The sequence below is a fragment of the Pseudophryne corroboree genome, chromosome 6 (assembly GCF_028390025.1).
Source record: "Pseudophryne corroboree isolate aPseCor3 chromosome 6, aPseCor3.hap2, whole genome shotgun sequence".
Lineage (NCBI taxonomy): Eukaryota > Metazoa > Chordata > Amphibia > Anura > Myobatrachidae > Pseudophryne > Pseudophryne corroboree.
Genome location: NC_086449.1, coordinates 26618544 through 26645349, shown reverse-complemented (window position 1 = coordinate 26645349; position 26806 = coordinate 26618544). Strand labels below are relative to the sequence as shown.

At 49.3% G+C, this 26806-nt stretch overlaps 1 protein-coding gene across 1 annotated transcript; it reads right to left on the bottom strand.

Annotated features, from left to right (window-relative positions):
* Positions 1–541: 541 nt before the first annotated feature.
* LOC134935956 (golgin subfamily A member 6-like protein 7) lies at positions 542–20187 on the bottom strand. Its single transcript, XM_063930816.1, has 6 exons — positions 20032–20187; positions 17096–17205; positions 16536–16769; positions 6589–6716; positions 4905–4974; positions 542–2649 (listed from the first exon to the last, which is right to left on the bottom strand). Exons 1-6 carry the CDS (start codon positions 20099–20101, stop codon positions 2509–2511), a joined length of 753 nt encoding a protein of 250 aa, XP_063786886.1. The 5' UTR covers positions 20102–20187; the 3' UTR covers positions 542–2508.
* Positions 20188–26806: the final 6619 nt, after the last annotated feature.

Genomic DNA, 26806 nt, shown 5'->3' with positions numbered 1-26806 from the left:
AAGGGAATGAGTGAACTCTGATCTGTCACAGGGCTCCCACCCAATATGCATGAACAGCTGGATAGCGCCACCATGTGTCAGGCTTAGGAGTTGCAGTCACCATAAAAAGTGCCCTTAAAAATAAAAGCATACCAGAATGATTTCTATGTGAGAAAAACTTGTAGGCTAGAGCACAGGAGCTTACAGTCTATTCTGGAATCTTGTAGCTAAACAGTTGAACACAATCTTCTTGGGAATTATTTAGGGGTGCCAGACGCGCGCTATAAGTGATTGGAGGCTGTAAAAGACTGGCTCTGTGTGGTTCAAGGTTTCTGTTGAGTGCTTGTGAGTCCTGCGAGCTCTGGAGTCCTGACAAAGGGCACTTAACACTCAAGAAAACCCCAATAAATGTGTGGGGTGAGATGATAGATGAGTATCACACGGAGCAGATGAGCTCAGAGAAATACCCAAAGTATCTCTGCTCACTACATCACGTTCCATGTGAAAAAAAATGTTTTTTTTTTAATTGGAGTGCTGCTTTAATGACTAAATACACCATAAATAAGGGCACATAATTCAGTGTTTATTTTGTTTCAATTTTCAACATGGGAAAATGGCAGGGTGTGAAAGACACAGCGTGACAGTGGAGGGTGTCAGGGACCAGAGGACAGGGTAACAGGCGAGGTTGTGAGGGCCCAGAGGACTTGGTGAAGGTGGAGGGTGTGAGGGCCAAGAGAACAGAGTGATGGCGAAGGGTTTGGGGGACCGGAGGACCGAATGACAGCAGAGGGTGTGAGGACCAGAGGACTGGGTGATGGCGAAGGATGTGAGGGCCCAGAGGACAAGGTGGTGAGCGAGAGTGTTGGGGACTAGAGGAAAGGTTGAAGTCGGAGGGTTTGAGGGCCCAGAGGACAGGGTGAAGGCGGAGGGTGTGAAAACCGACAGGACATGGTGACGGTGGAGGGTGTAAGGTCCTAGAGAACAGGGTGACAGTGGAGGGTGTGAGGGCCCAGAGGACAGGGTGATGGCGGAGGATGTGAAGTACCAGAGGACATTTTAAAGGCGGAGTGTGTGGGGGCCCAGAGGACAGGGTGACGGCGGAGGGTGTGAGGGACCAGAGGACAATGTGACGGTGAAGGATGTGAGGGACCAGAGGACAGGGTGACGGCGGAGGGTGTGAGGGACCAGAGGACAGGGTGAAGGCGGAGGGTGTGAAAACCCACAGGACATGGTGATGGTGGAGGGTGTAAGGTCCTAGAGAACAGGGTGACAGTGGAGGGTATGAGGGACAGGGACAGGGTGACAGAGGAGGGTGTGAAGAACCAGAGGACAGGGTGATGGCGGAGGGTGTGAGGGACCAGAGGAAAGGGTGACGGCAGAGGACAATGTGATGGTTGAGGATGTGAGGGACCAGAGGACAGGGTGATGGCGGAGGGTGTGAGGGACCAGAGTACAGGGTGACGGCGGAGGGTGTGAGGGACCAGAGAACAGGGTGACAGATGAGGATGCAAGGGCCCAGAGGACAGGGTGATGGCGGAGGGTGTGAGGGACCAGAGGACAGGGTGACAGATGAGGATGCGAGGGCCCAGAGGACATGGTATCGGCGGAGGGTGTGAGGGACCAGAGGAAAGGGTGACAGGTGAGGATGCAGGGGCCCAGAGGACAGGGTGACAGAGAAGGGTGTGAGGGACCAGAGGACAGGGTGATGGCGGAGGGTGTGAGGGACCAGAGGACAGATGAGGATGTGAGGGCCCAGAGGACAGGTTGACAGAGGAGGGTGTGAGGGCCCAGAGGACAGGGTGACAGAGGAGGGTGTGAGGGCCCAGAGGACAGGTTGACAGAGGAGGGTGTGAGGGCCCAGAGGACAGGGTGATTTTTAGGGCAGTAAAGTGGAATTGCTGCAGAGGTGTAGCCTCTCTCTACTAATGACAGTTAAACTGGCAATATGTCCGCTACAAGTATAGTATGTGGCCGACTGGTTCCATGACAAGCATTGTTGTGCTGGGGTGTGCTTCATAGGGTCCACAGTGTCTAGGTCGACAATGTTTGGGTCGTCCACTATTGGTCGACAGTAACTAGGTCGACGGGGTCTCTAGGTCGACATGGTCTAGGTCGACAGGTCAAAAGGTCAACATTAGTTTGTAATGGGGGGTTTTTGTGTCGTTTTCTCCGTACAATGACTGGGAACCCCAATTAGTGCACTGTGTCCCCTGGCTTCAGGCAAGGTGCCTCGCTGCACTCGGCACAGGTTACTATTCCCAATCGTAGTCCGCGTGGATCGTTAATTACGAAAAAGTAAAAAAAAAAGATATTTTTTTTAAAAACTCATGTCGACCTTTTGACCTGTCGACCTAGAACATGTTGACCTAGAAACCCTGTCGACCTTGACACCCGGTCGACCTAGTTACTGTCGACCAATAGTGGTCGACCTAAACATTGTCGACCTAGTTACTGTCGACCTAGAGACCGGATCCCCATGCACTGATGGAATCATTGATGTCCCATCCATAGTCTGGTGTTACAGGAAGATCATGCAGTATTGGCATCAGTCTGGACGGCGCAGTGGGCGTAGCCAGGAGGCTTCCCCAGGCGTATCAGGCGCAGGAGGTAATCCGAGTGCAGAGCGGAGTCTGTCAGGTCGATAAATCGCTTGTAATTCAGCTGCAGCTCCTGAAAGTGAAAGACCACAAAGTGATATTAGAAGGGACACTAGAACTTAGGCATGGGGGCACGTGGACCCCAGGGTGGGGGAGCGTTATGCTTTCCCCTCACTAGGACGGGCGGCAGAAAACAATTGCTTATTTTAATTTCCAAAATATTGGTCATTGCTCCCACAAACAACCAGGACCCATTGTAGTCACCACACTCAGTGGTTTCTGTGGATCTGTCAGAAGACAGCTGCATTGTACCCATAGGTTATAGATTGCAATGTCATTTTACCCTCCCGGACACGCTTTTACCTCTCTCACTGTACCAGGCGGTAGCACTATTGTCTTACAGCAGCTCTTGGTACATTAAATGTGAAGATCAGAGGAAATTACAGGAAAATATGATAGACATTTGATGGAGGTGATGGAGGTGGTGTCAGAATCTGTAATAAGCACAGCTTAGTAGATCATGGACAGGTTAGTTCTGTAAGCTCCAGTCAGTCTTCTGGCAACCAGTCAGCTGTGCAGACTAGAGGGCCTATTTATAAATAATCACATTTGCAATGCAATCTGGGTGCAATATTAGCATCCAAAATATCGCTTTGCAGGATCGGCATGGAACACAGGTACAGGGGCTCTGAAAGGAGTCTGTCCCTGCGATGTGTTCGGACTTTTATTGGGAGTCCTGTGCATGCACGGCCACTGATGGCTAATTATGTGATGGGTAGCCTATAAGCTACTGCGGGATAACATAATTTACTGATGGGGCCAATCTCGGGAATGCTTTGCATTCTGGACCTTGGTTCATTCTGACCCCATAGAAACCTATGGGGATGCGGTCACTGACAGAATGTAGGGATTACTCTGTCATACATTTGAGTGATACTAAATATATGCAGATATCCTCAGGGGGATATGCCACCAATATTTAATGGTAAATGGACCTCTTGGTTTCATTATCTCCTGCTTGGTTCTTTGACTGGTGCTATTTGGATGTCTCAGCTCTTATAGGGAGTCTCCCTGTATACTCTCTTGTGGGTTGTAATCAGTGAGTATGGATTGAAGGATAGACCGTATATAGACGGTCAATAGGTCAACACGAGGTGGCCAACGGGCAATAGGTCCACGTGGTCAAAAGGTCAACAGTGAAATGGTTGGCATAGACTTAGGTCGACGTGGACAAAAGGTTGACAGGTTCAAAAGGTTGCCAAATGGTCGACACAGAACAATTTTTTTTGTTATTTTATCCCTAATCCTTCCCCTATTGAATAACCCTAACTGTCCCCGTATGCAGTCTAACCCTTTACCAAGTGCCTAAACCTAACTGTCCACTCCCCAAAGTGGCTAACCGTAACCATAAAACTAATCCCTAATACTAACAATCATGTATAATCAGGAAAAACCACATGTTGACATTTTTTGTGTTGACCATTTGTGTGACCTATTGCCGTCGACCATCTGGTGGTGCCCTGTTGACTGTCTATCTACAATCCGGATACCGCAATCAGTCTGTTCCTGTCTTGTCCAAATGCAAACTTGGATTTATGCTCTGAGATGCTCAACAAAGTTAATCTTTCTGTATCATTTGGAAAGCCTGTTACCTGATGATATTTCTCTTTTGTGAAGCTATCCTGCACTCTGTGAAAGATCTGCTAAGTATCTTGTTACAGTGATATGATCTGTGCATATTGAAAAGAACTGTGTGGCATTTCACTATAGTTCAATTAATCTCGAGTATTCTGAAGATCTACTCAATAGCTTGTTGCTGTGTAATATTCTTAAATTGTTGTGCAGTATTTCTCTTCAAAACGCATTTATTTATGCATGCAGAAAACCTGCTACTACTTATCAATTCATATCTCTACTGTAAAATATACCTGTGCTATTGGAAAGAACTGTGCAGTATTTATATCCAAGGCATTTACCTCTACATGCAAACAATATGTTACTTCCAGTCAGTTTTCTTGTAAAAAAGACTTGTAATATTTGTGAGAATTGTCCAGCAAAACATTAATTAGTGGTAATTATAAAACTGGCAAGCATATTCTTCAGTGAAGATTGCCCATGCTATACTGAAGACCTGGAATCCTTTTCTTCTGTATAGTTTCATAGTCTCTGAGGTGTCCTGTTCCCTTTAAATAAATGTGTCTGAGATCTTGAGCTTGAGTTGATGTCCTACTGGCTGTCAAGTACCAGTGAACGATTGTAGTTCAGGGGAAGGGGGTCTGTTACAGTCATTCATAACAGGTGATGGAGGTGGCGGTGGGAGTACATTACCTTAAACTGGCACTCAAAGTCCGTCTTCTCCCTGATTACACTCTCCAGCTGCTCCTGCACAGCACATATCCTGGTATAAGGAGATATAGGGTACAGGGGAAAATTACGTCATCTACACAGCGTTGGAATGACAACAGGGCAATTTGAGCTGGATGCCGGGGGTACACTATTATACGGGGCAGGCCAGTTTTGAAACCAGAGTGAGAGAGGGAAAGAGAAGAAGACAAAGGGATATAGAATGAGACACAAAGATTATATACACTTATCGAGTATATACGGGTGTTAATAACACCAGTATGTACCTAGAAATGCGCAAAGGATAGCTGTCCCAATAAGAGCTGTCCTTTGCGATCACAGGACTTCTGGGTTTTGAACCCGGGAGCTTTTTTGTGCATGCACAATATGACGCGGCGGCCGCAGAGGGTGCTAGGGAGGGATACAAATACAGAAGGAACACGAAAAGGAGCCCATAGGCTTCTACTGGGTAACGGCATCTAAAGATGGAGTTACCCATCGGATACAAGCTCCGGAGCTTGGTACATACATATGGGAATGCCGGAAAAATTCCCCAAACTGCAGTTTTGGAGTTTTCGTCACGTTTTCACCTTTTAGTACATCCCGCTTTGTATGAGAGTGAGTGTGCGTCTGAGCGTATGTGTCTATGTGAGTGTGTCTGAGTATGAGGTGTGTGTGTGTTAGTGAGTGTGTGTATGAGGGTACGTTAGTGTGTGTCTGAGCGTATGTGTCTGTGTGAGTGTGTCTGAGTATGAGGTGTGTGTGTTAGTGAGTGTATGAGGGTATGTTAGTGTGTGTCTGGGGGTATGTGTCTGTGTGAGTGTGTCTGAGTATGAGGTGTGTGTGTTAGTGAGTGTATGAGGGTATGTTAGTGTGTGTCTGGGGGTATGTGTCTGTGTGAGTGTGCCTGAGTATGAGGTGTGTGTGTGTTAGTGAGTGTATGAGGGTATGTTAGTGTGTGTCTGGGGGTATGTGTCTGTGTGAGTGTGTCTGAGTATGAGGTGTGTGTGTTAGTGAGTGTATGAGGGTATGTTAGTGTGTGTCTGGGGGTATGTGTCTGTGTCTGTGTGAGTGTGTCTGAGTATGAGGTGTGTGTGTTAGTGAGTGTATGAGGGTATGTTAGTGTGTGTCTGGGGGTATGTGTCTGTGTCTGTGTGAGTGTGTCTGAGTATGAGGTGTGTGTGTGTTAGTGAGTGTGTATGAGAGTGAGGGTGTGTCTGTGTGAGAGTGTCTGAGTATGAGGTGTGTGTGTGTTAGTGAGTGTATGAGGGTATGTTAGTGTGTGTCTGGGGGTATGTGTCTGTGTGAGTGTGTCTGAGTATGAGGTGTGTGTGTTAGTGAGTGTATGAGGGTATGTTAGTGTGTGTCTGGGGGTATGTGTCTGTGTCTGTGTGAGTGTGTCTGAGTATGAGGTGTGTGTGTTAGTGAGTGTATGAGGGTATGTTAGTGTGTGTCTGGGGGTATGTGTCTGTGTCTGTGTGAGTGTGTCTGAGTATGAGGTGTGTGTGTGTTAGTGAGTGTGTATGAGAGTGAGGGTGTGTCTGTGTGAGAGTGTCTGAGTATGAGGTGTGTGTGTGTTAGTGAGTGTATGAGGGTATGTTAGTGTGTGTCTGGGGGTATGTTGGTGCTGCTGTTACACAGAGCATATAAAGTAATGTGGTTTTCTCACTTCTCTTGGAAAGCCTTTAGTTCCTCCGCCTGCTGCCGTTTCATTGAGTCTCTCTGTTGCTCCGATTGTCTCTGTTCCTCTGCTACAGCCTCTGCTACCGCGTGCTTCAGACGGTCCTTGTAGTGCAGCTGATAACACAAAGCATTACCTAGAATATACATTTCATCTAGTGATGGTATAGTGGTGCCTGTACTGGTGACGGTGTAATGGTGCCTGTACTGGTGACGGTGTAGTAGTGTCTGTACTGGTGATGGTATATTAGTGTCTGTACTGGTGACGGTGTAATGGTGCCTGTACTGGTGATGGTGTAGTAGTGTCTGTACTGGTGACGGTGTAGTAGTGTCTGTACTGGTGATGGTGTAGTAGTGTCTGTACTGGTGACGGTGTAATGGTGCCTGTACTGGTGATGGTGTAGTAGTGCCTGTATTGGTGACGGTGAAGCAGTTTCTGTACTGGTGATAGTGTAGTAGTGTCTGTACTGGTGACGGTGTAATGGTGCCTGTACTGGTGACGGTGTAGTAGTGTATGTACTGGTGATGGTGTAGTAGTGTCTATACTGGTGATGGTATAGTGGTGTCTGTACTGGTGACGGTGTAATGGTGCCTGCACTGGTGATGGTGTAGTAGTGTCTGTACTGGTGATGGTGTAGTAGTGTCTGTACTGGTGATGGTGTATTAGTGTCTGTACTGGTGATGGTGTAGTAGTGTCTGTACTGGACACGGTGTAGCAGTGCCTGTACTGGTGACGGTGAAGCAGTATCTGTACTGGTGATGGTGTAGTAGTGTCTGTACTGGTGACGGTGTAGTAGTGTCTGTACTGGTGACGGTGTAATGGTGCCTGTACTGGTGATGGTGTAGTAGTGTCTGTATTGGTGACGGTGAAGCAGTTTCTGTACTGGTGATAGTGTAGTAGTGTCTGTACTGGTGACGGTGTAATGGTGCCTGTACTGGTGACGGTGTAGTAGTTCCTGTACTGGTGATGGTGTAGTAGTGTCTGTACTGGTGACAGTGTAATGGTGCCTGTACTGGTGATGGTGTAGTAGTGTCTGTACTGGTGACGGTGTAGTAGTGTCTGTACTGGTGACGGTGTAGTAGTGTCTGTACTGGTGATGGTATATTAGTGTCTGTACTGGTGATGGTATAGTGGTGCCTGTACTGGTGACGGTGTAATGGTGCCTGTACTGGTGATGGTGTAGTAGTGTCTGTACTGGAGACGGTGTAGCAGTGCTTGTACTGGTGACGGTGAAGCAGTATCTGTACTGGTGATGGTGTAGTAGTGCCTGTACTGGTGATGGTGTAGTAGTGTCTGTACTGGAGACGGTGTAGCAGTGCTTGTACTGGTGACGGTGAAGCAGTATCTGTACTGGTGATGGTGTAGTAGTGCCTGTACTGGTGATGGTGTAGTAGTGTCTGTACTGGAGACGGTGTAGTAGTGCTTGTACTGGTGACGGTGTAGTAGTGTCTGTACTGGTGACGGTGTAATGGTGCCTGTACTGGTGATGGTGTAGTAGTGTCTGTACTGGTGACGGTGTAAAGGTGCCTGTACTGGTGATGGTGTAGTAGTGTCTGTACTGGAGACGGTGTAATGGTGCCTGTACTGGTGATGGTGTAGTAGTGTCTGTATTGGTGACGGTGAAGCAGTTTCTGTACTGGTGATAGTGTAGTAGTGTCTGTACTGGTGATGGTGTAATGGTGCCTGTACTGGTGACGGTGTAGTAGTGTCTGTACTGGAGACGGTGTAGCAGTGCTTGTACTGGTGACGGTGTAGTAGTGTCTGTACTGGTGACGGTGTAGTAGTGTCTGTACTGGTGACGGTGTAATGGTGCTTGTACTGGTGATGGTGTAGTAGTGTCTGTACTGGTGACGGTGTAATGGTGCCTGTACTGGTGATGGTGTAGTAGTGTCTGTATTGGTGACGGTGAAGCAGTTTCTGTACTGGTGATAGTGTAGTAGTGTCTGTACTGGTGACGGTGTAATGGTGCCTGTACTGGTGACGGTGTAGTAGTGTCTGTACTGGTGATGGTGTAGTAGTGTCTGTACTGGTGACGGTGTAATGGTGCCTGTACTGGTGATGGTGTAGTAGTGTCTGTACTGGTGATGGTGTAGTAGTGTCTGTACTGGTGATGGTGTAGTAGTGTCTGTACTGGTGATGGTATAGTGGTGCCTGTACTGGTGACGGTATAGTGGTGCCTGTACTGGTGATGGTGTAGCAGTGCCTGTACTGGTGACGGTGAAGCAGTATCTGTACTGGTGATGGTGTAGTAGTGTCTGTACTGGTGACGGTGTAGTAGTGTCTGTACTGGTGACGGTGTAATGGTGCCTGTACTGGTGATGGTGTAGTAGTGTCTGTACTGGTGACAGTGTAATGGTGCCTGTACTGGTGATGGTGTAGTAGTGTCTGTACTGGTGACTGTGTAGTAGTGTCTGTACTGGTAATGGTGTAGTAGTGTCTGTACTGGTATGGTGTAGTAGTGTCTGTACTGGTGATGGTGTATTAGTGTCTGTACTGGTGATAGTGTAGTGGTGCCTGTACTGGTGACGGTGTAATGGTGCCTATACTGGTGATGGTGTAGTAGTGTCTGTACTGGTGATGGTGTAGTAGTGTCTGTACTGGTGATGGTGTATTAGTGTCTGTACTGGTGATGGTGTAGTAGTGTCTGTACTGGTGACGGTGTAGTAGCGTCTGTACTGGTGACGGTGTAATGGTGCCTGTACTGGTGACGGTGTAGTAGTGCCTGTACTGGTGACCGTGAAGCAGTATTTGTGCTGGTGACGGTGTAGTAGTGTCTGTACTGGTGATGGTGTAGCAGTGCCTGTACTGGTGACGGTGAAGCAGTATCTGTACTGGTGATGGTGTAATAGTGTCTGTACTGGTGACGGTGTAATGGTGCCTGTACTGGTGATGGTGTAGTAGTGTCTGTACTGGAGACGGTGTAGTAGTGCCTGTATTGGTGACGGTGAAGCAGTTTCTGTACTGGTGATAGTGTAGTAGTGTCTGTACTGGTGACGGTGTAATGGTGCCTGTACTGGTGATGGTGTAGTAGTGTCTATACTGGTGACGGTGTAGTAGCGTCTGTACTGGTGACGGTGTAATGGTGCCTGTACTGGTGACGGTGTAGTAGTGCCTGTACTGGTGACCGTGAAGCAGTATTTGTGCTGGTGACGGTGTAGTAGTGTCTGTACTGGTGATGGTGTAGCAGTGCCTGTACTGGTGACGGTGAAGCAGTATCTGTACTGGTGATGGTGTAGTAGTGTCTGTACTGGTGACGGTGTAGTAGTGTCTGTACTGGTGACGGTGTAGTAGTGTCTGTACTGGTGACGGTGTAATGGTGCCTGTACTGGTGATGGTGTAGTAGTGTCTGTACTGGTGAAGGCGTAATGGTGCCTGTACTGGTGATGGTCTAGTAGTGTCTGTACTGGTGACGGTGTAATGGTGCATGTACTGGTGACGGTGTAGTAGAGCCTGTACTGGTGACTGTGAAGCAGTATTTGTACTGGTGACGGTGTAGGAGTGTCTGTACTGGTGATGGTGTAGTAGTGCCTGTACCGGTGACGGTGAAGCAGTATCTGTACTGGTGATGGTGTAGTAGTGTCTGAACTGGTGACGGTGTAGGAGTGCCTGTAATGGTGACGGTGTGGTAGTGTCTGTACTGGTGATGGTATAGTGTGGTACCTGTACTGGTGATGGTGTAGTAGTGTCTGTACTGGCAGAGCCGGCCATAGGTATAGGCAAACTAGGCAATTGCCTAGGGCATTTGGTATGCCTAGGGGCATCAGCAGCTTCTGCTGATTAAAATGATATGCGGCATGCCTATATTCTGTGTGCAGCATTTCATATGCAGATACAGACACAGTCTCACACAGTATATTGGCATGCTGCATATCAGTTTAATCAGTAGAAGCTGCTTGTGCATCCTAGCCATAGGTGTGCGCAGGGGGGGTGCCTGGTGCGCACAGGCACCCCCTAATGTCCGGCACCCCGATCTCACATGCCTGATGCAGCGATCGCCGAGCAGGCTGATTACTGTCCCCTCTGCACTGCACCCTGTCAGGACTGCATTACTGACCGCACGCCTGGGTTAATCAAGGGTGCCACTGACACCGGCTTTCAAATTCCCAGCTCCACCTCCATGTATAAAAACAGTGTGATGTGACATGATTATGTCATGCTGCTCGCACGCCCATCCGTCACACCCGCCACAAGCCCACCTCTCTCCTTCTATGCTATGCCAACGCCAGCCACTGATGAGGAGCAGCATGCAGCCAACGTTCCTCTTAGGAAGACAAATTCAATACTGGCAGACGGCCGGCAGCAGCATGGACACATCACTTGTTTTTCCAGCAGCGGCAATACTAGTCTGCGACTGTCAGTGTCAGTGAGAGACTGACTTCTAAGTAAGCTGCTGCATCTTGCAGGGGAAAGCGAGGGAGAGCCAGACCAGGCTGAGGAGGAACAGTGTAATTGCAGTGAGTGCCATCAGGGGTGTTTGTTTGGAGCACACCACAACATCTGACAATGTATCTGCTTTATTAGGATTGGTACAAAGGTGGATATTTTATATGCATTGACCATCAATAGATGGTGCTAGATACGCCCAAAAGGCGGTGCTAGACACACCCCTCCGACGGTGCACCCCCTAATAAAATGGTCTGCGCACGCCAGTGATCCTAGCCACATAGCAATGCAAATAAGATGCATTTTCATAAAAAAATGTGCCTGACATTCAAATTGAGGCAAGATTTATGAGGACACATCTGTATCCAAGCAGAGGCAGAGGTCACAGTGTTAGTGGCAGTGTGAGTGTTGTGTGCATGTGAGTGGGTTGGTTGTGCAGTATTGTTCGGAATATGTGTAAGGAGCATTATGTGTGTCATGTAAAAATTCATTAATAATGTGTAACATATGTGTAAGGGGCACTATGTGTGTCCTTATGTGTATAAGGGCATTAATAATGTGCGGCATATGTGTAACAGGGTACTATTGTATGTGTGTCATTATGTGTATAGGGGCACTAATAACCTGCAGCAAATGTGTAGGGGGCACTTTGTGTGTCATTATGTGTATAAGGGCATTAATAATGTGCGGCATATGTGTAACAGGGTACTACTGTATGTGTCATTATGTGTATAGGGGCACTAATAATGTGCAGCAAATGTGTAGGGGGCACTATGTGTGTCATTATGTTTATAAGGACATTAATAATGTGCGGCATATGTGTAAGGGACATTACGTGTAAAAGGGCATTAATAAATGTTGGCATAATGTTTAAGGCGCATTATGTTTATAAGGACATTAATAATGTGTCTCATAAGTGTTAGGGGCATTACTGTGTGGCATTATGTGTTTAAGGTTCTCTACTATGTGGCGTTGCGTATGTCAAGGGCACTACTGTTTCATCTAATGTGAATAAAGAGCAATAGGGTGTGGTGTAATGTGAATAAGGAGCAATTCAGTGTGATGTAATGTGAATAAGGGGCTCTACTGTGAGGAGTAACGTTTATAAGGTAAAGTGATACTACTGTGGGATGTAATATGAATTATGGACACTATCGCATGATCAAATGTGAATAAAGTGCAGTACTGTGTGGCGTAACTGGAATTGGGGTTACTATTGTGTGGCCATGCCCCTTGCCAGCAAAAACACACCCCTTTTTGGGCCGTGCGCCAAATGTGCGAACTGTTCCTATTTAAAATATAGGGGGTACAAACACCAAAATAAGGACTGCTATGGATGAGGGGTGATGGTGCTGGGAAAGAAGTGCAAGGTCCGAGGCGGAACCAGCGGTGGTGCTAGGGGGCACCAGCCAAAATCTTGCCTAGGGCATCATATTGGTTAGGGCCGGCTCTGTGTACTGGTGACGGTGTAGTAGTGCCTGTACTGGTGACGGTGAAGCAGTATCTGTACTGGTGATGGTGTAGTAGTGTCTGTACTGGTGATGGTGAAGCAGCACCTGTACTGGTGATGGTGTAGTAGTGTCTGAACTGGAGACGGTGTAGCAGTGCCTGTACTGGTGACGGTGAAGCAGTATCTGTACTGGTGATGGTGTAGTAGTGTCTGTACTGGTGACGGTGTAGTAGTGTCTGTACTGGTGACGGTGTAATGGTGCCTGTACTGGTGATGGTGTAGTAGTGTCTGTACTGGTAACGGTGTAATGGTGCCTGTACTGGTGATGGTGTAGTAGTGTCTGTACTGGAGACGGTGTACTAGTGCCAGTATTGGTGATGGTGAAGCAGTTTCTGTACTGGTGATAGTGTAGTAGTGTCTGTACTGGTGACGGTGTAATGGTGCCTGTACTGGTGACGGTGTAGTAGTGTCTGTACTGGTGACGGTGTAGTAGCGTCTGTACTGGTGACGGTGTAATGGTGCCTGTACTGGTGACGGTGTAGTAGTACCTTTACTGGTGACTGTGAAGCAGTATTTGTGCTGGTGACGGTGTAGTAGTGTCTGTACTGGTGATGGTGTAGCAGTGCCTGTACTGGTGACGGTGAAGCAGTATCTGTACTGGTGATGGTGTAGTAGTGTCTGTACTGGTGACGGTGTAATGGTGCCTGTACTGGTGATGGTGTAGTAGTGTCTGTACTGGTGACGGCGTAATGGTGCCTGTACTGGTGACGGTGTAGTAGTGTCTGTACTGGTGACGGTGTAGTAGTGTCTGTACTGGTGACGGTGTAATGGTGCATCTACTGGTGACGGTGTAGTAGAGCCTGTACTGGTGACTGTGAAGCAGTATTTGTACTAGTGACGGTGTAGGAGTGTCTGTACTGGTGACGGTGTAGCAGTGCCTGTACTGGTGACGGTGAAGCAGTATCTGTACTGGTGATGGTGTAGCAGTGTCTGAACTGGTGACGGTGTAGGAGGGCCTGTAATGGTGACGGTGTGGTAGTGTCTGTACTGGTGATGGTGTAGTGTGGTACCTGTACTGGTGATGGTGTAGTAGTGTCTGTACTGGTGACGGTGTAGTAGTGCCTGTACTGGTGACGGTGAAGCAGTATCTGTACTGGTGATGGTGTAGTAGTGTCTGAACTGGTGACGGTGTAGGAGTGCCTGTAATGGTGACGATGTGGTAGTGTCTGTACTGGTGATGGTGTAGTAGTGTCTGTACTGGTGACGGTGAAGCAGTATCTGTACTAGTGATGGTGTAGTAGTGTCTGTACTGGTGACGGTGAAGCAGCACCTGTACTGGTGATGGTGTAGTAGTGTCTGAACTGGTGACGGTGTAGGAGTGCCTGTAATGGTGACGATGTGGTAGTGTCTGTACTGGTGACGGTGTAGTGTGGTACCTGTACTGGTGATGGTGTAGTAGTGTCTGTACTGATGACGGTGAAGCAGTATCTGTACTAGTGATGGTGTAGTAGTGTCTGTACTGGTGACGGTGAAGCAGCACCTGTACTGGTGATGGTGTAGTAGTGTCTGAACTGGTGACGGTGTAGGAGTGCCTGTAATGGTGACGATGTGGTAGTGTCTGTACTGGTGACGGTGTAGTGTGGTACCTGTACTGGTGATGGTGTAGTAGTGTCTGTATTGGTGACGGTGAAGCAGTATCTGTACTGGTGATGGTGTAGTAGTGTCTGAACTGGTGACGGTGTAGGAGTGCCTGTAATGGTGACGATGTGGTAGTGTCTGTACTGGTAACGGTGTAGTGTGGTACCTGTACTGGTGATGGTGTAATAGTGTCTGTACTGGTGACGGTGAAGCAGTATCTGTACTAGTGATGGTGTAGTAGTGTCTGTACTGGTGACGGTGAAGCAGCACCTGTACTGGTGATGGTGTAGTAGTGTCTGAACTGGTGACGGTGTAGGAGTGCCTGTAATGGTGACGATGTGGTAGTGTCTGTACTGGTGACGGTGTAGTGTGGTACCTGTACTGGTGATGGTGTAGTAGTGTCTGTACTGGTGACGGTGAAGCAGTATCTGTACTGGTGACGATGTAGTAGTGCCTGTACTGGTGACTGTGAAGCAGTATCTGTACTGGTGATGGTGTAGTAGTGTCTGAACTGGTGACGGTGTAGGAGTGCCTGTAATGGTGACGATGTGGTAGTGTCTGTACTGGTGACGGTGTAGTGTGGTACCTGTACTGGTGATGGTGTAGTAGTGTCTGTACTGGTGACGGTGAAGCTGCACCTGTACTGGTGATGGTGTTGTAGTGTCTGAACTGGTGACGGTGTAGGAGTGCCTGTAATGGTGACGATGTGGTAGTGTCTGTACTGGTGACAGTGTAGTGTGGTACCTGTACTGGTGATGGTGTAGTAGTGTCTGTACTGGTGACGGTGAAGCAGTATCTGTACTAGTGATGGTGTAGTAGTGTCTGTACTGGTGACGGTGAAGCAGCACCTGTACTGGTGATGGTGTAGTAGTGTCTGAACTGGTGACGGTGTAGGAGTGCCTGTAATGGTGACGATGTGGTAGTGTCTTACTGGTGACGGTGTAGTGTGGTACCTGTACTGGTGACTGTGTAGTAGTGTCTGTACTGGTGACGGTGTAGTAGTGCCTGTACTGGTGACGTGAAGCAGTATCTGTACTGGTGATGGTGTAGTAGTGTCTGTACTGGTGATGGTGAAGCAGTATCTGTACTGGTGACAGTGTAGTAGTGTCTGTACTGGTGACGGTGTAGCAGTGCCTGTACTGGTGACTGTGAAGCAGTATCTGTACTGGTGACGGTGTAGTGTGGTAACTGTACTGGTGATGGTGTAGTAGTGTCTGTACTGGTGACGGTGTAGTAATGTCTGTACTGGTGATGGTGTGGTAGTGTCTGTACTGGTGACGGTATAGTGTGGTACCTGTACTGGTGATGGTGTAGTAGTGTCTGAAATGGTGACGGTTTAGGAGTGCCTGTAATGGTGATGGTGTGGTAGTGTCTGTACTGGTGACGTTGTAGTGTGGTACCTGTACTGGTGATGGTGTAGTAGTGTCTGTACTGGTGATGGTGTAGTGTGGTACCTGTACTGGTGACGGTGTAGTAGTGTCTGTACTGGTGACGGTGTAGTAGTGTCTGTACTGGTGATGGTGTGGTAGTGTCTGTACTGGTGATGGTGTAGTAGTGTCTGTACTGGTGATGGTGTAGTGTGGTACCTGTACTGGTGACGGTGTAGTGTGGTACCTGTACTGGTGATGGTGTAGTAGTGTCTGTACTGGTGATGGTGTAGTAGTGTCTGTACTGGTGATGGTGTAGTAGTGTCTGTACTGGTGACGGTGTAGTGTGGTACCTGTACTGGTGAGGGTGTATTAGGGTCTGTACTGGTGATGGTGTAGTAGTGTCTGTACTGGTGATGGTGTAGTAGTGTCTGTACTGGTGACGGTGTAGTGTGGTACCTGTACTGGTGAGGGTGTATTAGGGTCTGTACTGGTGATGGTGTAGTAGTGTCTGTACTGGTGATGGTGTAGTAGTGTCTGTACTGGTGATGGTGTGGTAGTGTCTGTACTGGTGATGGTGTAGTGTGGTACCTGTACTGGTGACGGTGTAGTGTGGTACCTGTAATGGTGATGGTGTAGTAGTGTCTGTACTGGTGATGGTGTAGTAGTGTCTGTACTGGTGATGGTGTAGTAGTGTCTGTACTGGTGATGGTGTGGTAGTGTCTGTACTGGTGATGGTGTAGTAGTGTCTGTACTGGTGATGGTGTAGTAGTGTCTGTACTGGTGATGGTGTAGTAGTGTCTGTACTGGTGATGGTGTGGTAGTGTCTGTACTGGTGATGGTGTAGTAGTGTCTGTACTGGTGACGGTGTAGTGTGGTACCTGTACTGGTGATGGTGTAGTAGTGTCTGTACTGGTGATGGTGTAGTAGTGTCTGTACTGGTGATGGTGTAGTAGTGTCTGTACTGGTGATGGTGTGGTAGTGTCTGTACTGGTGATGGTGTAGTAGTGTCTGTACTGGTAACGGTGTAGTGTGGTACCTGTACTGGTGATGGTGTAGTAGTGTATGTACTGGTAACGGTGTAGTATACATCTCACCTCTGCTGCCTCTTTCGCTGCTTGCATCTCCCTCTCCCGTTCCCTCTCTGCCTGTCGCCGCGCCTCCTCCAGAGCCTCCAGCACAGCGTCTGTGGACTCTTCCTTCCAGCACTGCCGCAGTCCCCTCATCTCCTGCTCCATCTCTTGCTGTAGCCGGTGGCGTAGCATCCTCATACGCTCTTCCTCCAGGTGCTGCCTGTTCCTGGCTATCTCCGCCAGCTGCCTCTGGAAAGACTGTAGTGCACAGGGCGGACATTAAGCTACTGTGTAGGGTTACCCAGGCTGGTGGCAACCACTCCTCTCCAAGGCTTGCTAGATCTCCCCCTATGTGTACCCACATCCCCCACTAGACTGTAACATAATATATGCAATTATGTGTAAACGTGTCTGTTGCCATCTTATGTACTTATGTAATATTGTGTTATGTGATAACGTCGATGTGTTGCGCTACGGAACCCTTGTGGAGCCATATAATAATCATAATGCAGACCATTCCGTCGACGCCTTATCTACAAGAGGCTTAAACAATGTCACACTGAGGAAAGGGGTGAAATTTATACCTCATTTTGTTCTCTCAGTGCCTCTTCCTTCTCCTTCTCCATTCTTCCAATTGTGGCTCGTAGACTGGCGCACGTCTCACATGCCGCTACGTGCTGCCCAGAGCTGCCGCCTGTCGCAGAGAACGGACACAACTTTAACCAGGGACAAAGTACCGCAACCCACCCCTCACCTACATACAGGTGGCAGCCATTTTGTGGGCGGAGTCTAGACCAATAATTCGGCCTGTACATTCAGTAGGAACCAGTGACATCACTGAGGTACGAGACACAGAATGTATTACGCAACACTGTGCATGCAGGAGATCTAGCTACGTAGCGGCAACGGGGACAGTCGCACCTGACCAAAGCAGCTTACAATCTACGGGTACGCGTGAAGGCGATAGATACGCTAAGAATAGTAGATTCAATTAATTCCTAAAAAAAATTATAAATAAATACATAAAGGAAATCAGCAAATCATAAGGTCCACACCACAATGCTGACAGTTATGTTGTTATGTTACGTCATTGAAATGTCAACATGGAATAAGTCGACATCAGCAGAATGTTGACAAGTTCATAATAGGAGGGGAAAATAGGAGGAGGGTTACGGTTGTGGCTACTGGGTGGGAGGGTTAGGCTACAGAAGACACTAGGGACAGGGAAGTTTAGGGTTAGGCTACGGGGTAGGGGGGATAGGCTGAAGGGAAGGAGGCAAGGGTTAGGCTGTAGGAGGCAAGGGTTAGGCTGCAGGAGGGGGCGGAGCTAGACACTAGGGGCAGGGGAGTTTAGGGTTAGGCTACGGGGTAGGGGGGATAGTCTGAAGGGAAGGAGGCAAGGGTTAGGCTGTAGGAGGCAAGGGTTAGGCTGCAGGAGGGGGCGGAGCTAGACACTAGGGGCAGGGGAGTTTAGGGTTAGGTTACAGGGTGGAGGGATAGGTTGAGAGAGGGGAGGTTAGGGTTAGGCTATGCAGGAGGTTAGACACTAGGGGCAGGGCAGGCTGCAGGAGGGGTGGTTAGGGTTAGGCTGCAGGAGGGGAGGTTAGAGTTAGGCACTAGGGGAGGGTTAGGCTGTAGGAAGGTAGGGTTAGGCTACTGGGTGGGAGGATTAGGCACTAGGAGGAGGGTTAGGCTAGGAGAGGGTCAAGGTTAGGCTGCAGAAGGGGATGGCTAGCCTAAGGGGCAGAGGGTTAGGGTTAGGCAATAGGGGGAGGGTTTTGGCTGCGGGAGGAGAGGTTGGGTGTTAGCGGTACTCACCACTGTCAGCGCATTCGGACTAGGTAAGCATTTTGTTGGCATTTTAATCATGTTGACATTTCATTAGTGTTGACATGATGACTGTTGGCATGGTCAATGTGGACATTACGACATGTCAACATTCTCATGATGACATTGCGACTATCAACAAAATATCCAGAGGCCTCTGCGTCTGGGCAGCTCTAGTCCTAATTTTTAGCTGTACAAATTGGGATGACCTAGAAAATGTCCTGCCGACGCCATTTGTGTCTGTAAACGGTTCCATAGAATGCTCTGTGAGGTGTCCTTCTTATTGGCAGAATCACTTCCCACCGACAGCTGGAGAGGGACTCTACTAACCCCATGGGGTAATTACTCTGCAGGAAAGACTTTGTACAATCTCCATTCAGGACAATTGCTCCAGACTGTGACCAGCCGTGTTACTGTATATCCTAGAAAGCCCCAGTTACTCCAGGCAGGTCAATGGCCCACAGGCCTCTATATTTGGCACGATGGAGGCAGGCCTAGATGACCTGTTGCTATGGCCCTCCGCACTGGTGGACCTACAGGCAAAGATTTGCCAGGGCAGCACGGATGGTGTAATGGTTAGCATTACTGCCTCACAGCACCGAGGTCATGGATTCGATTCCCACCATGGCCCTGTGTGGAGTTTGTATATTCTCCCCGTGCATGCGTGGGTTTCCTCCCACAATCCCTCAAAAAATATACAGGTAGGTTATTTGGTTCCCAACGAAAATTAACCGTATCGTGAATGTGTGTGTGTACAAGTGGTAGGGAATATAGATTGTAAGCTCCACTGGGGCAGGGGCCGATGTGAATGGACAATTATTCTCTGTAAAGTTCTGCGGAATATGTGTGCGCTATATAAATAACTGGTAATAAACAAATATTTCATTTATCGGAATTGTGGAGTTTCCACACCCCTGGCTAATGGCACCCCAGAATACGTCAGGGCCCACCTTAGACAGGACGCCTGAGCGGCTTCTTTGCGCCCTATTAGGCCATTGGCGTAATTTCCCATGAGCCAATCTATGAGCCCAGCTGCCTGCGGTGGCAGATGTGGGCTTCGCACAGTAACCCCTCTGCGGCCTATACTGCAAATCACATTCCGAACTGTGACCCGACATCATGACACCCGCACATTTTACCATTATCGTCTTACAAGGTTATTGATGACTTTCGAGTAAGATTCCATAAAGAACGCTCGTGCCCCTCGTTAATCAGTGGGGAAAGTTAGCCAACATCTGCAGTTTACAAAATAATTTTAAAAAACGACAACAATTTTTGGGTAAAAAAAAAAAATATATATATATATATTTTTTTTACAGCCGGTGACATTCGCCAAGATTTATCAAGCTTTGGAGAGTGATAGATTGCACGGTGATAAAGTATCAGACAATCAGCTCCTAATTGTCATGTCACAGGCTGTGTTTGAAAAATGACAGTCTGGAGCTGGTTGGTTGGTCTTTTCTCTCCGTCCACTTTATTTCTCTCCAAGGCTTGATAAATATAGACCAAAATTATTTACCTAAAGAATATTCTATCACAGGTTTTACAGAAAGTCTCCACTAGTATAAGTTCCAGACATGCACACACAGGGCACACACACAGGGCACATGACGCACACACAGGACACACACACACGCAGAGCACACATAGAGCACAGAGTGATGGCATAGGAAACACGCAGAGCCCACGTTACCCGGATCACTGTGCTGGGGTGTGCGCTTTGAGGTGGTAGGTAGTGAGTGACTGCTGACCACAGCCGACATAGTGTCAGGGAAAGTGGTTGTGCGAGTTCTCAGAGACAGGCGGCCACACAGGAACTGTTTACTATGAGTTTCCTAGAAACGAGACAGAGAGAGAGCAGGGAGGGGTCTGCAGAGAGACAGCTTCCTATACATCCAGAGACCGCAGGGTGAGGGGGGTGGGGGGAGTAACTCAAGATTTAAAAGGGACAATGGACTCTTCTCATAACTCCGATAAATACTTAGGGGCAGATTTATCAACGGGTGATATTCCTGTTATCACTTCATTATGAATGAGAAATGGTGCTCCGGCCAATCAGCTCCTGTCATGTGTTTGGAAAATCACAGTTAGGAGCTGATTGGCTGGAGCATTTATCATTCATAACGAGTGATAACAAGAATATCACCCGTTGATAAATCTGCCCTTTATTCACGTTTCCATGAAAATTTAATAGTATTACTGGTCAAATGTTTTCATGAAAAACAACAATATACAACATAATATATATATATTTTTATATGCCACTTAAAAATATTTTATCCAATTAACCACTTCACTGACGATTCCCCCACCCCAACCACAAAACCGCTAAGAAATTGTCATTTTTTTTTGTTAAATCACTTAAAAGTATTTTAAATAATATATTAACACATTTTTTGTAAAAAAATATATATTTATCTAATAGGGATCACGCCCCGAACCCGGATCCGAGTCCGGCTCGGGTTTTCCCTCCAGACTTGGAAACCAGAACGACGCAAAGCGTCCTCATCCCGCTGTCAGGTTCTCACGAGTTTTGGATTCCATATAAGGAGCTGCACGTCGCCGCCATTTTCACTCCAGTCCTGGAGAGTGTAGTGAGAGGACGTGTCTCCTCAGTGTCTGTGCGGGAAAGTGGTGTGGCGCGTGTGGTGGCGACCTGCTCTTTTCTGTCATTCCAGTGCTGTCTTGTGCTGCATCAGTCAAGTCACAGTGGTGGTGTCCTGTGCTGTCATAAGTCCAGTGCTGCTGTATAAGTCCAGTGGAGCTGCTGTATAAGTCCAGTTGTGCTGTCTTGTGCTGTATCAGGCCAGTGGTGGTGTCCTGTGCTGCCATAAGTCCAGTGGTTCTGTCGAATAAGTCCAGTCCAGTGGTTCTGCCATATAAGTCCAGCGGTACTGCATTATAATTCTAGGGGTACTGCCGTCTAAGTCCAGTGGTGCTGCCATAAAAGTCCAGTCCAGTGGTGCTTCCGTATAAGTCCAGTGGTGCTTCCGTATAAGTCCAGTGGTGCTATCGTATAAGTCCAGTGGTGCTGCCGTAAAAGTCCAGGGGAACTGACGAATAAGTGCAGCGTTACTGCTGTATAAGTCCAGGGGTACTGCCATATAAGTCCTGTCCCGTGGTGCTGCTGTATAAGTCCATGGGTACTGCCATATAAGTCCTGTCCAGTGGTGCTGCCGTATAAGTCCAGTGGTGCTGCCGTATAAGTCCAGTCCAGTGGTACTGCCATAAAAGTCCAGTCCAGGGATGCTACCGTATAAGTCCAGCAGTACTGCCATATAAGTCCAGTCCAGTGGTACTGCCGTAAAAGTCCAGTACAGTGGTACTGCCATAAAAGTCCAGTGGTGCTTCCGTAAAAGTCCAGTGGTGCTTCCGTATAAGTCCAGTGGTGCTGCCGTAAAAGTCCAGGGGAACTGACGAATAAGTGCAGCGTTACTGCTGTATAAGTCCATGGGTACTGCCATATAAATCCTGTCCAGTGGTGCTGCCGTATAAGTCCAGTAGTGCTGCAGTATAAGTCCAGTCCAGTGGTACTGCCGTATAAGTCCAGTCTAGTGGTGCTGCCATATAAGTCCAGGGTTACTGCCATATAAGCCCTGTCCAGTGGTGCTGTCTTGTGCTGTATCAGGCCAGTGGTGGTGTCCTGTGCTGCCATAAGTCCAGCAGTACTGCTGTATAAGTCCAGGGGTGATGCCGTATAAGTCCAGTCCAGTGGTACTGCCGTATAAGTCCAGGACAGTGCTGCTGTCATATAAGTCCAGTCCAGTGGTGCTGCCGTATAAGTCCAGCCATACTGCCGTATACGTCCAGTCCAGGGGTGCTGCCGTATAAGTCCAGGGGTACTGCCTTATAAGTCCAGGGGTACTGCCTTATAAGTCCAGTCCAGTGTTGCTGCCGTAAAAGTCCAGTGGTGCTGTCATATAAGTCCAGGGGTACTGCCGTATCAGTCCAGGGGTACTGCTGAATAAGTAAAGCGGCACTGCTGTATAGGTCCAGGGGTACTGCCATTTCAGTCTTGTCCAGTGGTGGTGCCATATAAGTCCAGTCAAGTGGTGCTGCCGTATAATTCCAGTCCAGTGGTACTGTCGTATAAGTCCAGGGGTACTTCCGTATAAGTCCAGTCCAGTGGTACTGCCGTAAAAGTCCAGTGGTGCTGCCATATAAGTCCTGTCCAGTGGAGCTGCTGTATAAGTCCAGTGGTGCTGTCTTGTGCTGTATCAGCCCAGTGGTGGTGTCCTTTGCTGCCATAAGTCCAGTGGTAGTGTCCTGTGCTGTCATAAGTCCAGTGGTGGTGTCCTGTGCTGACAGAAGTCCAGTGGTGCTGCCGTATAAGTCCAGTCCAGGGATGCTACCGTATAAGTCTAGTCCAGTGCTGCTGCCGTATAAGTCCAGTCCAGTGGTACTGCCGTATAAGTCCAGTACAGTGGTGCTGCAGTATAAGTCCAGTACAGTGGTGCTGCTGTATAAGTCCAGCAGTACTGCCTTATAAGTCCAGCGGTACTGCCTTATAAGTCCAGGGGTACTGCCGAATAAGTCCAGGGGTACTGCCGAATAAGTCCAGTCCAGTGGTACTGCCGTATAAGTCCAGTCCAGTGGTGTTGCCGTATAAGTCCAGGGGTGCTGCCGTATAAGTCCAGTCCAGTGGTGCTGTTGTATAAGTACAGTGTTGTTGCCGTATAAGTCAAGGGGTACTGCTGTATAAGTTCAGGGGTACTGCCATATAAGTCCAGCCCAGTGGTGCTGCTGACTAAGTCCAGCGGTACTGCCGTATAAGTCCAGCGGTACTGCCGTATAAGTCCAGGGGTACTGCTGTATAAGTCCAGTCCTGCTGCCGTATAAGCCCTGGGGTACTGCCATATAATTCCAGCGGTGCTGCCTTATAAGTCCAGGGGTACTGCTGTATAAGTCCAGTGGTGCTGCCGTAAAAGTCCAGGGTACCTGCCGAATAAGTCCAGTGGTACTGCTGTATAAGTCCAGGGGTACTGCCATATAAGTCCTGTCCAGTGGTGCTGTTGTATAAGTCCAGCGGTACTGCTGTATAAGTCCAGTCCAGTGGTGCTGCCGTATAAGTCCAGAGGTTCTGCAGTATAAGTCCAGGGGTGCTGCCGTATAAGTCCAGTCCAGGGGTACTGCCATATAAGTCCAGCGGTATTGCCGTATAAGTCCAGGGGTACTGCCGTATAAGTACAGACCAGTGGTGCTGCTGTATAAGTCCAGCGGTACTGCCGTATAATTCCAGTACAGTGGTGCTGCCATACAAGTCCAGCGGTACTGCAGCATAAGTCAGGGGTACTACCGAATAAGTCCAGTCCAGTGGTGCTGCCGTATAAGTCCAGTGGTGCTGCCGTATAAGTCCAGTCCAGTGGTGCTGCCATATAAGTCCAGTGGTGCTGCCATATAAGTCCAAGGGTACTGCCATATAAATCCAGTCCAGTGGTGCTGCCGTATACGTCCAGGGGTACTGCCGTATACGTCCTGCGGTTCTACCGTATACGTCCTGCGGTTCTGCCGTATAAGTCCTGCGGTTCTGCCGTAGAAGTCCTGCGGTTCTGCCGTAGAAGTCCAGTCCAGTGGTACTGCCGCCGTATAAGTCCAGGGGTACTGCCGTATAAGTCCAGTCCATTGGTGCTGCAGTATTAGTACATCGGTACTGCCATATAAGTCCAGTGGTACTGCAGTATAAGTTCAGTCCAGTGGTGCTGCCGTATACGTCCAGGGGGTAAATTTACTAAGATGGGAGTTCTATTTAAGATGGGATGTTGCCCATAGCAACAAATCCGATTCCAGGTTTTATCTTCTAGAAGGTGCTAGATAATTGAGAAGTAGAATCTGATTGGTTGCTATGGGCAACATCCCATCTTAAATAGAACTCCCATCTTAGTAAATTTACCCCCAGGGGTGCTGCCTTATAAGTCCAGTCCAATGGTGCTGCTGTATAAGTCCAGAAGTACTGCCATATAAGTCCAGTCCAGTGGTGCTGCTCTATAAGTCAAGGGGTAAAGCCGTATAAGTACAGCGGTACTACCATATAAGTCCAGTCAAGTGGTGCTGGCGAATAAGTCCAGCGGTACTGCCGTAAAAGTCCAGTCCAGTGGTGCTGCCGTATAAGTCCAGCGGTACTGCCGTATAAGTACAGTCCAGCGGTGCTGCCGTATAAGTCCAGGGGTACTGCCGTATAAGTTCAGGGGTACTGCCGTATAAGGCCAGTCCAGTGGTGCTTCTGTATAACTCCATGGGTACTGCCGTATAAGTCCAGTCCAGCGGTTCTGCCGTATAAGTCCAGTCCAGTGGTGCTGGCGTATAAGTCCAGTCCAGTGGTGCTGCCGTATAAGTCCAGTGGTGCTACCATATAAGTCAAGGGGTACTGATGTATAAGTCAAGGGGTACTGATGTATAAGTCCAGGGGTACTGACTTATAAGTCCAGTCCAGTGGTGCTGCCGTATAAGTCCAGGAGTACTGCCGTATAAGTCCAGTCCAGAGGTACTGTCGTTTAAGTCCAGGGTTACTGCCTGTGACAGGACGATACCGTACGAAAGCACTTGCCGCTTTCGCGTCCCGTTGTCTGCACACAGAATGGAAGGTCAAGTCACACGAGGCCTGACCACATAGGGGATTCCCGCTTACCGTCAGTAACCGCCTGTTACTGACTCCACCCACTGCGTTGTGGGCGGGTTTTTGCTGCCACCACCAAACTCCTAACCTGCCGTGGCGTTTGGAACCACGGTTCTGCTCTGTATGTGCCGACGCACTGCCTTACCACACCTGTGTGGTGTTGACGAATCCCCACTAGCCACTTGCTAGGCCTCTACCGGTAGCGGGTGGAAGGCGGAACTTGGAGACGTTAGGTGCTTCCCTGGACAGCCGGAGGACGGGGCTATGGTTGGCATAACCCTGTAGGTCACAAGATGAAGCAGTCTTCTTGAGGCAATGATGTTTATTTGCTCAATGATAACCTTTAAAAAGGCTCCTCCCTATTGCTAGGGGCAACAGCATACAATCAGATGTTTCAGCAGAATAAAGATGGTACAATACACAATCCTATGGGCCAACTGCCCTCCTTTTATCCCTCTCCAAGACCCCTTACCACAGGGGGTAAGCCCGCCCTGTGGTGCACAACCAATCAATGTTTACCCATGAGCTGTGCATGCCTTGGTCACATGCACAGCTAACATTGTTCCCTATGGACAGTGGGGAGTGGTCGGTCTCCTTTGACTCTCCCATCTTGGAGGATCAGGATACGCCCCGGTGCCGTTCAGTCTGGCTGGGGGGAAGTTTTCCCTCCTAAATCTGACTTCCAGAAACCTGCCCGGGACCCAGCTCACTGCCTGCAGCCTGGATTTGGGCTCCAGAGCTGGGCAGCCTGGCTCCCCGGTCCAGGTTTCTAGGCCACTACGGGTGATCTCCATGGAGCTCCAAGAAACCACTCAGCTTGTTTCATAGCTGAGCTGCTTCTCTCTCTCCCTGTGCCCCTTGGAAGTGTGAGGCTGGATGGGAAAGCATTCCGTTTTTTTGGGAAAAGGTCTGGGAGAATCCATCAGCCTGCACAGCCATGGATTCCCCCCTCCTGGGACACACAACCAAGTAAGTGCAATTGACCGTTAAATACATTACATTTAGATCACACTGTACATGTTATACATTTTTTTACACAATGTCTGGTTTGGTAAACCCTGTGCCCAGTGCTGGCTCCCCTAGCCCTGCAGCCTGGCTGCTAGGGCTCTCTCAGTGCTGGAGGTATGGGGCTGGCTTCCCCCACCCTCCAGCCTGCCTGCCTGCCTGCCACTGGGGTCCAGGGAGCTGGCTCTCCCTGTCCCCCCAGTGTGGCACTAAATTTGTGGCCTCGCCGCACGCAGCGGCGCACCCCCCTGTACCGAAGCCCGGCGGCCCGGGACACTTGTCCCGGCCGCCGTGACTCTGGCTCTGTTGCAGCGCTGAGGTGCCAGGAGCATAGCTCCCGGACCCCAGCGCTCATCATCCTGCTCACCCCCGCCGCTAGGGAGCCAGCTAGCCCGGTCCCCCATGAGCGGCGCCTGTGGTGGCCTCGCCGCGCAGGGGGCCGGCTAGCCCGGTCCCCTGTATGCGGCGCTGGATCCGTGGTGTCTCGCCGCAGCGTCCGGCGGGGAGCCGTGCTGCGGTGCACCCCCCCTTGCCGGCCAGCAGCCCGGGATGTCCGTCCCGGCTGCTGCGGCTGGCCACCCGTGCTGGGCTGAGGCGCCGGGAGCAGAGCTCCCGGCCCCCAGCGGCGGCTCTCCCTTCTCCCCGGCGCGCACACAGTTAGTGCGGCCGGGGCTGCACTGACCGCTGCCGGGAGCGGAGCTCCCGGACTCCGGCGGTCAGCGGCTCCCCTCTCCCCCGGCGTGCACACTGCTCAGCGCGCCGGGGCTGCCCTCACTGCCGTGGTCTCCGGAGAGGTCCGGGACCACGGCACACACATATATTAACATTTTGGAAAACATTTTTTAAACCT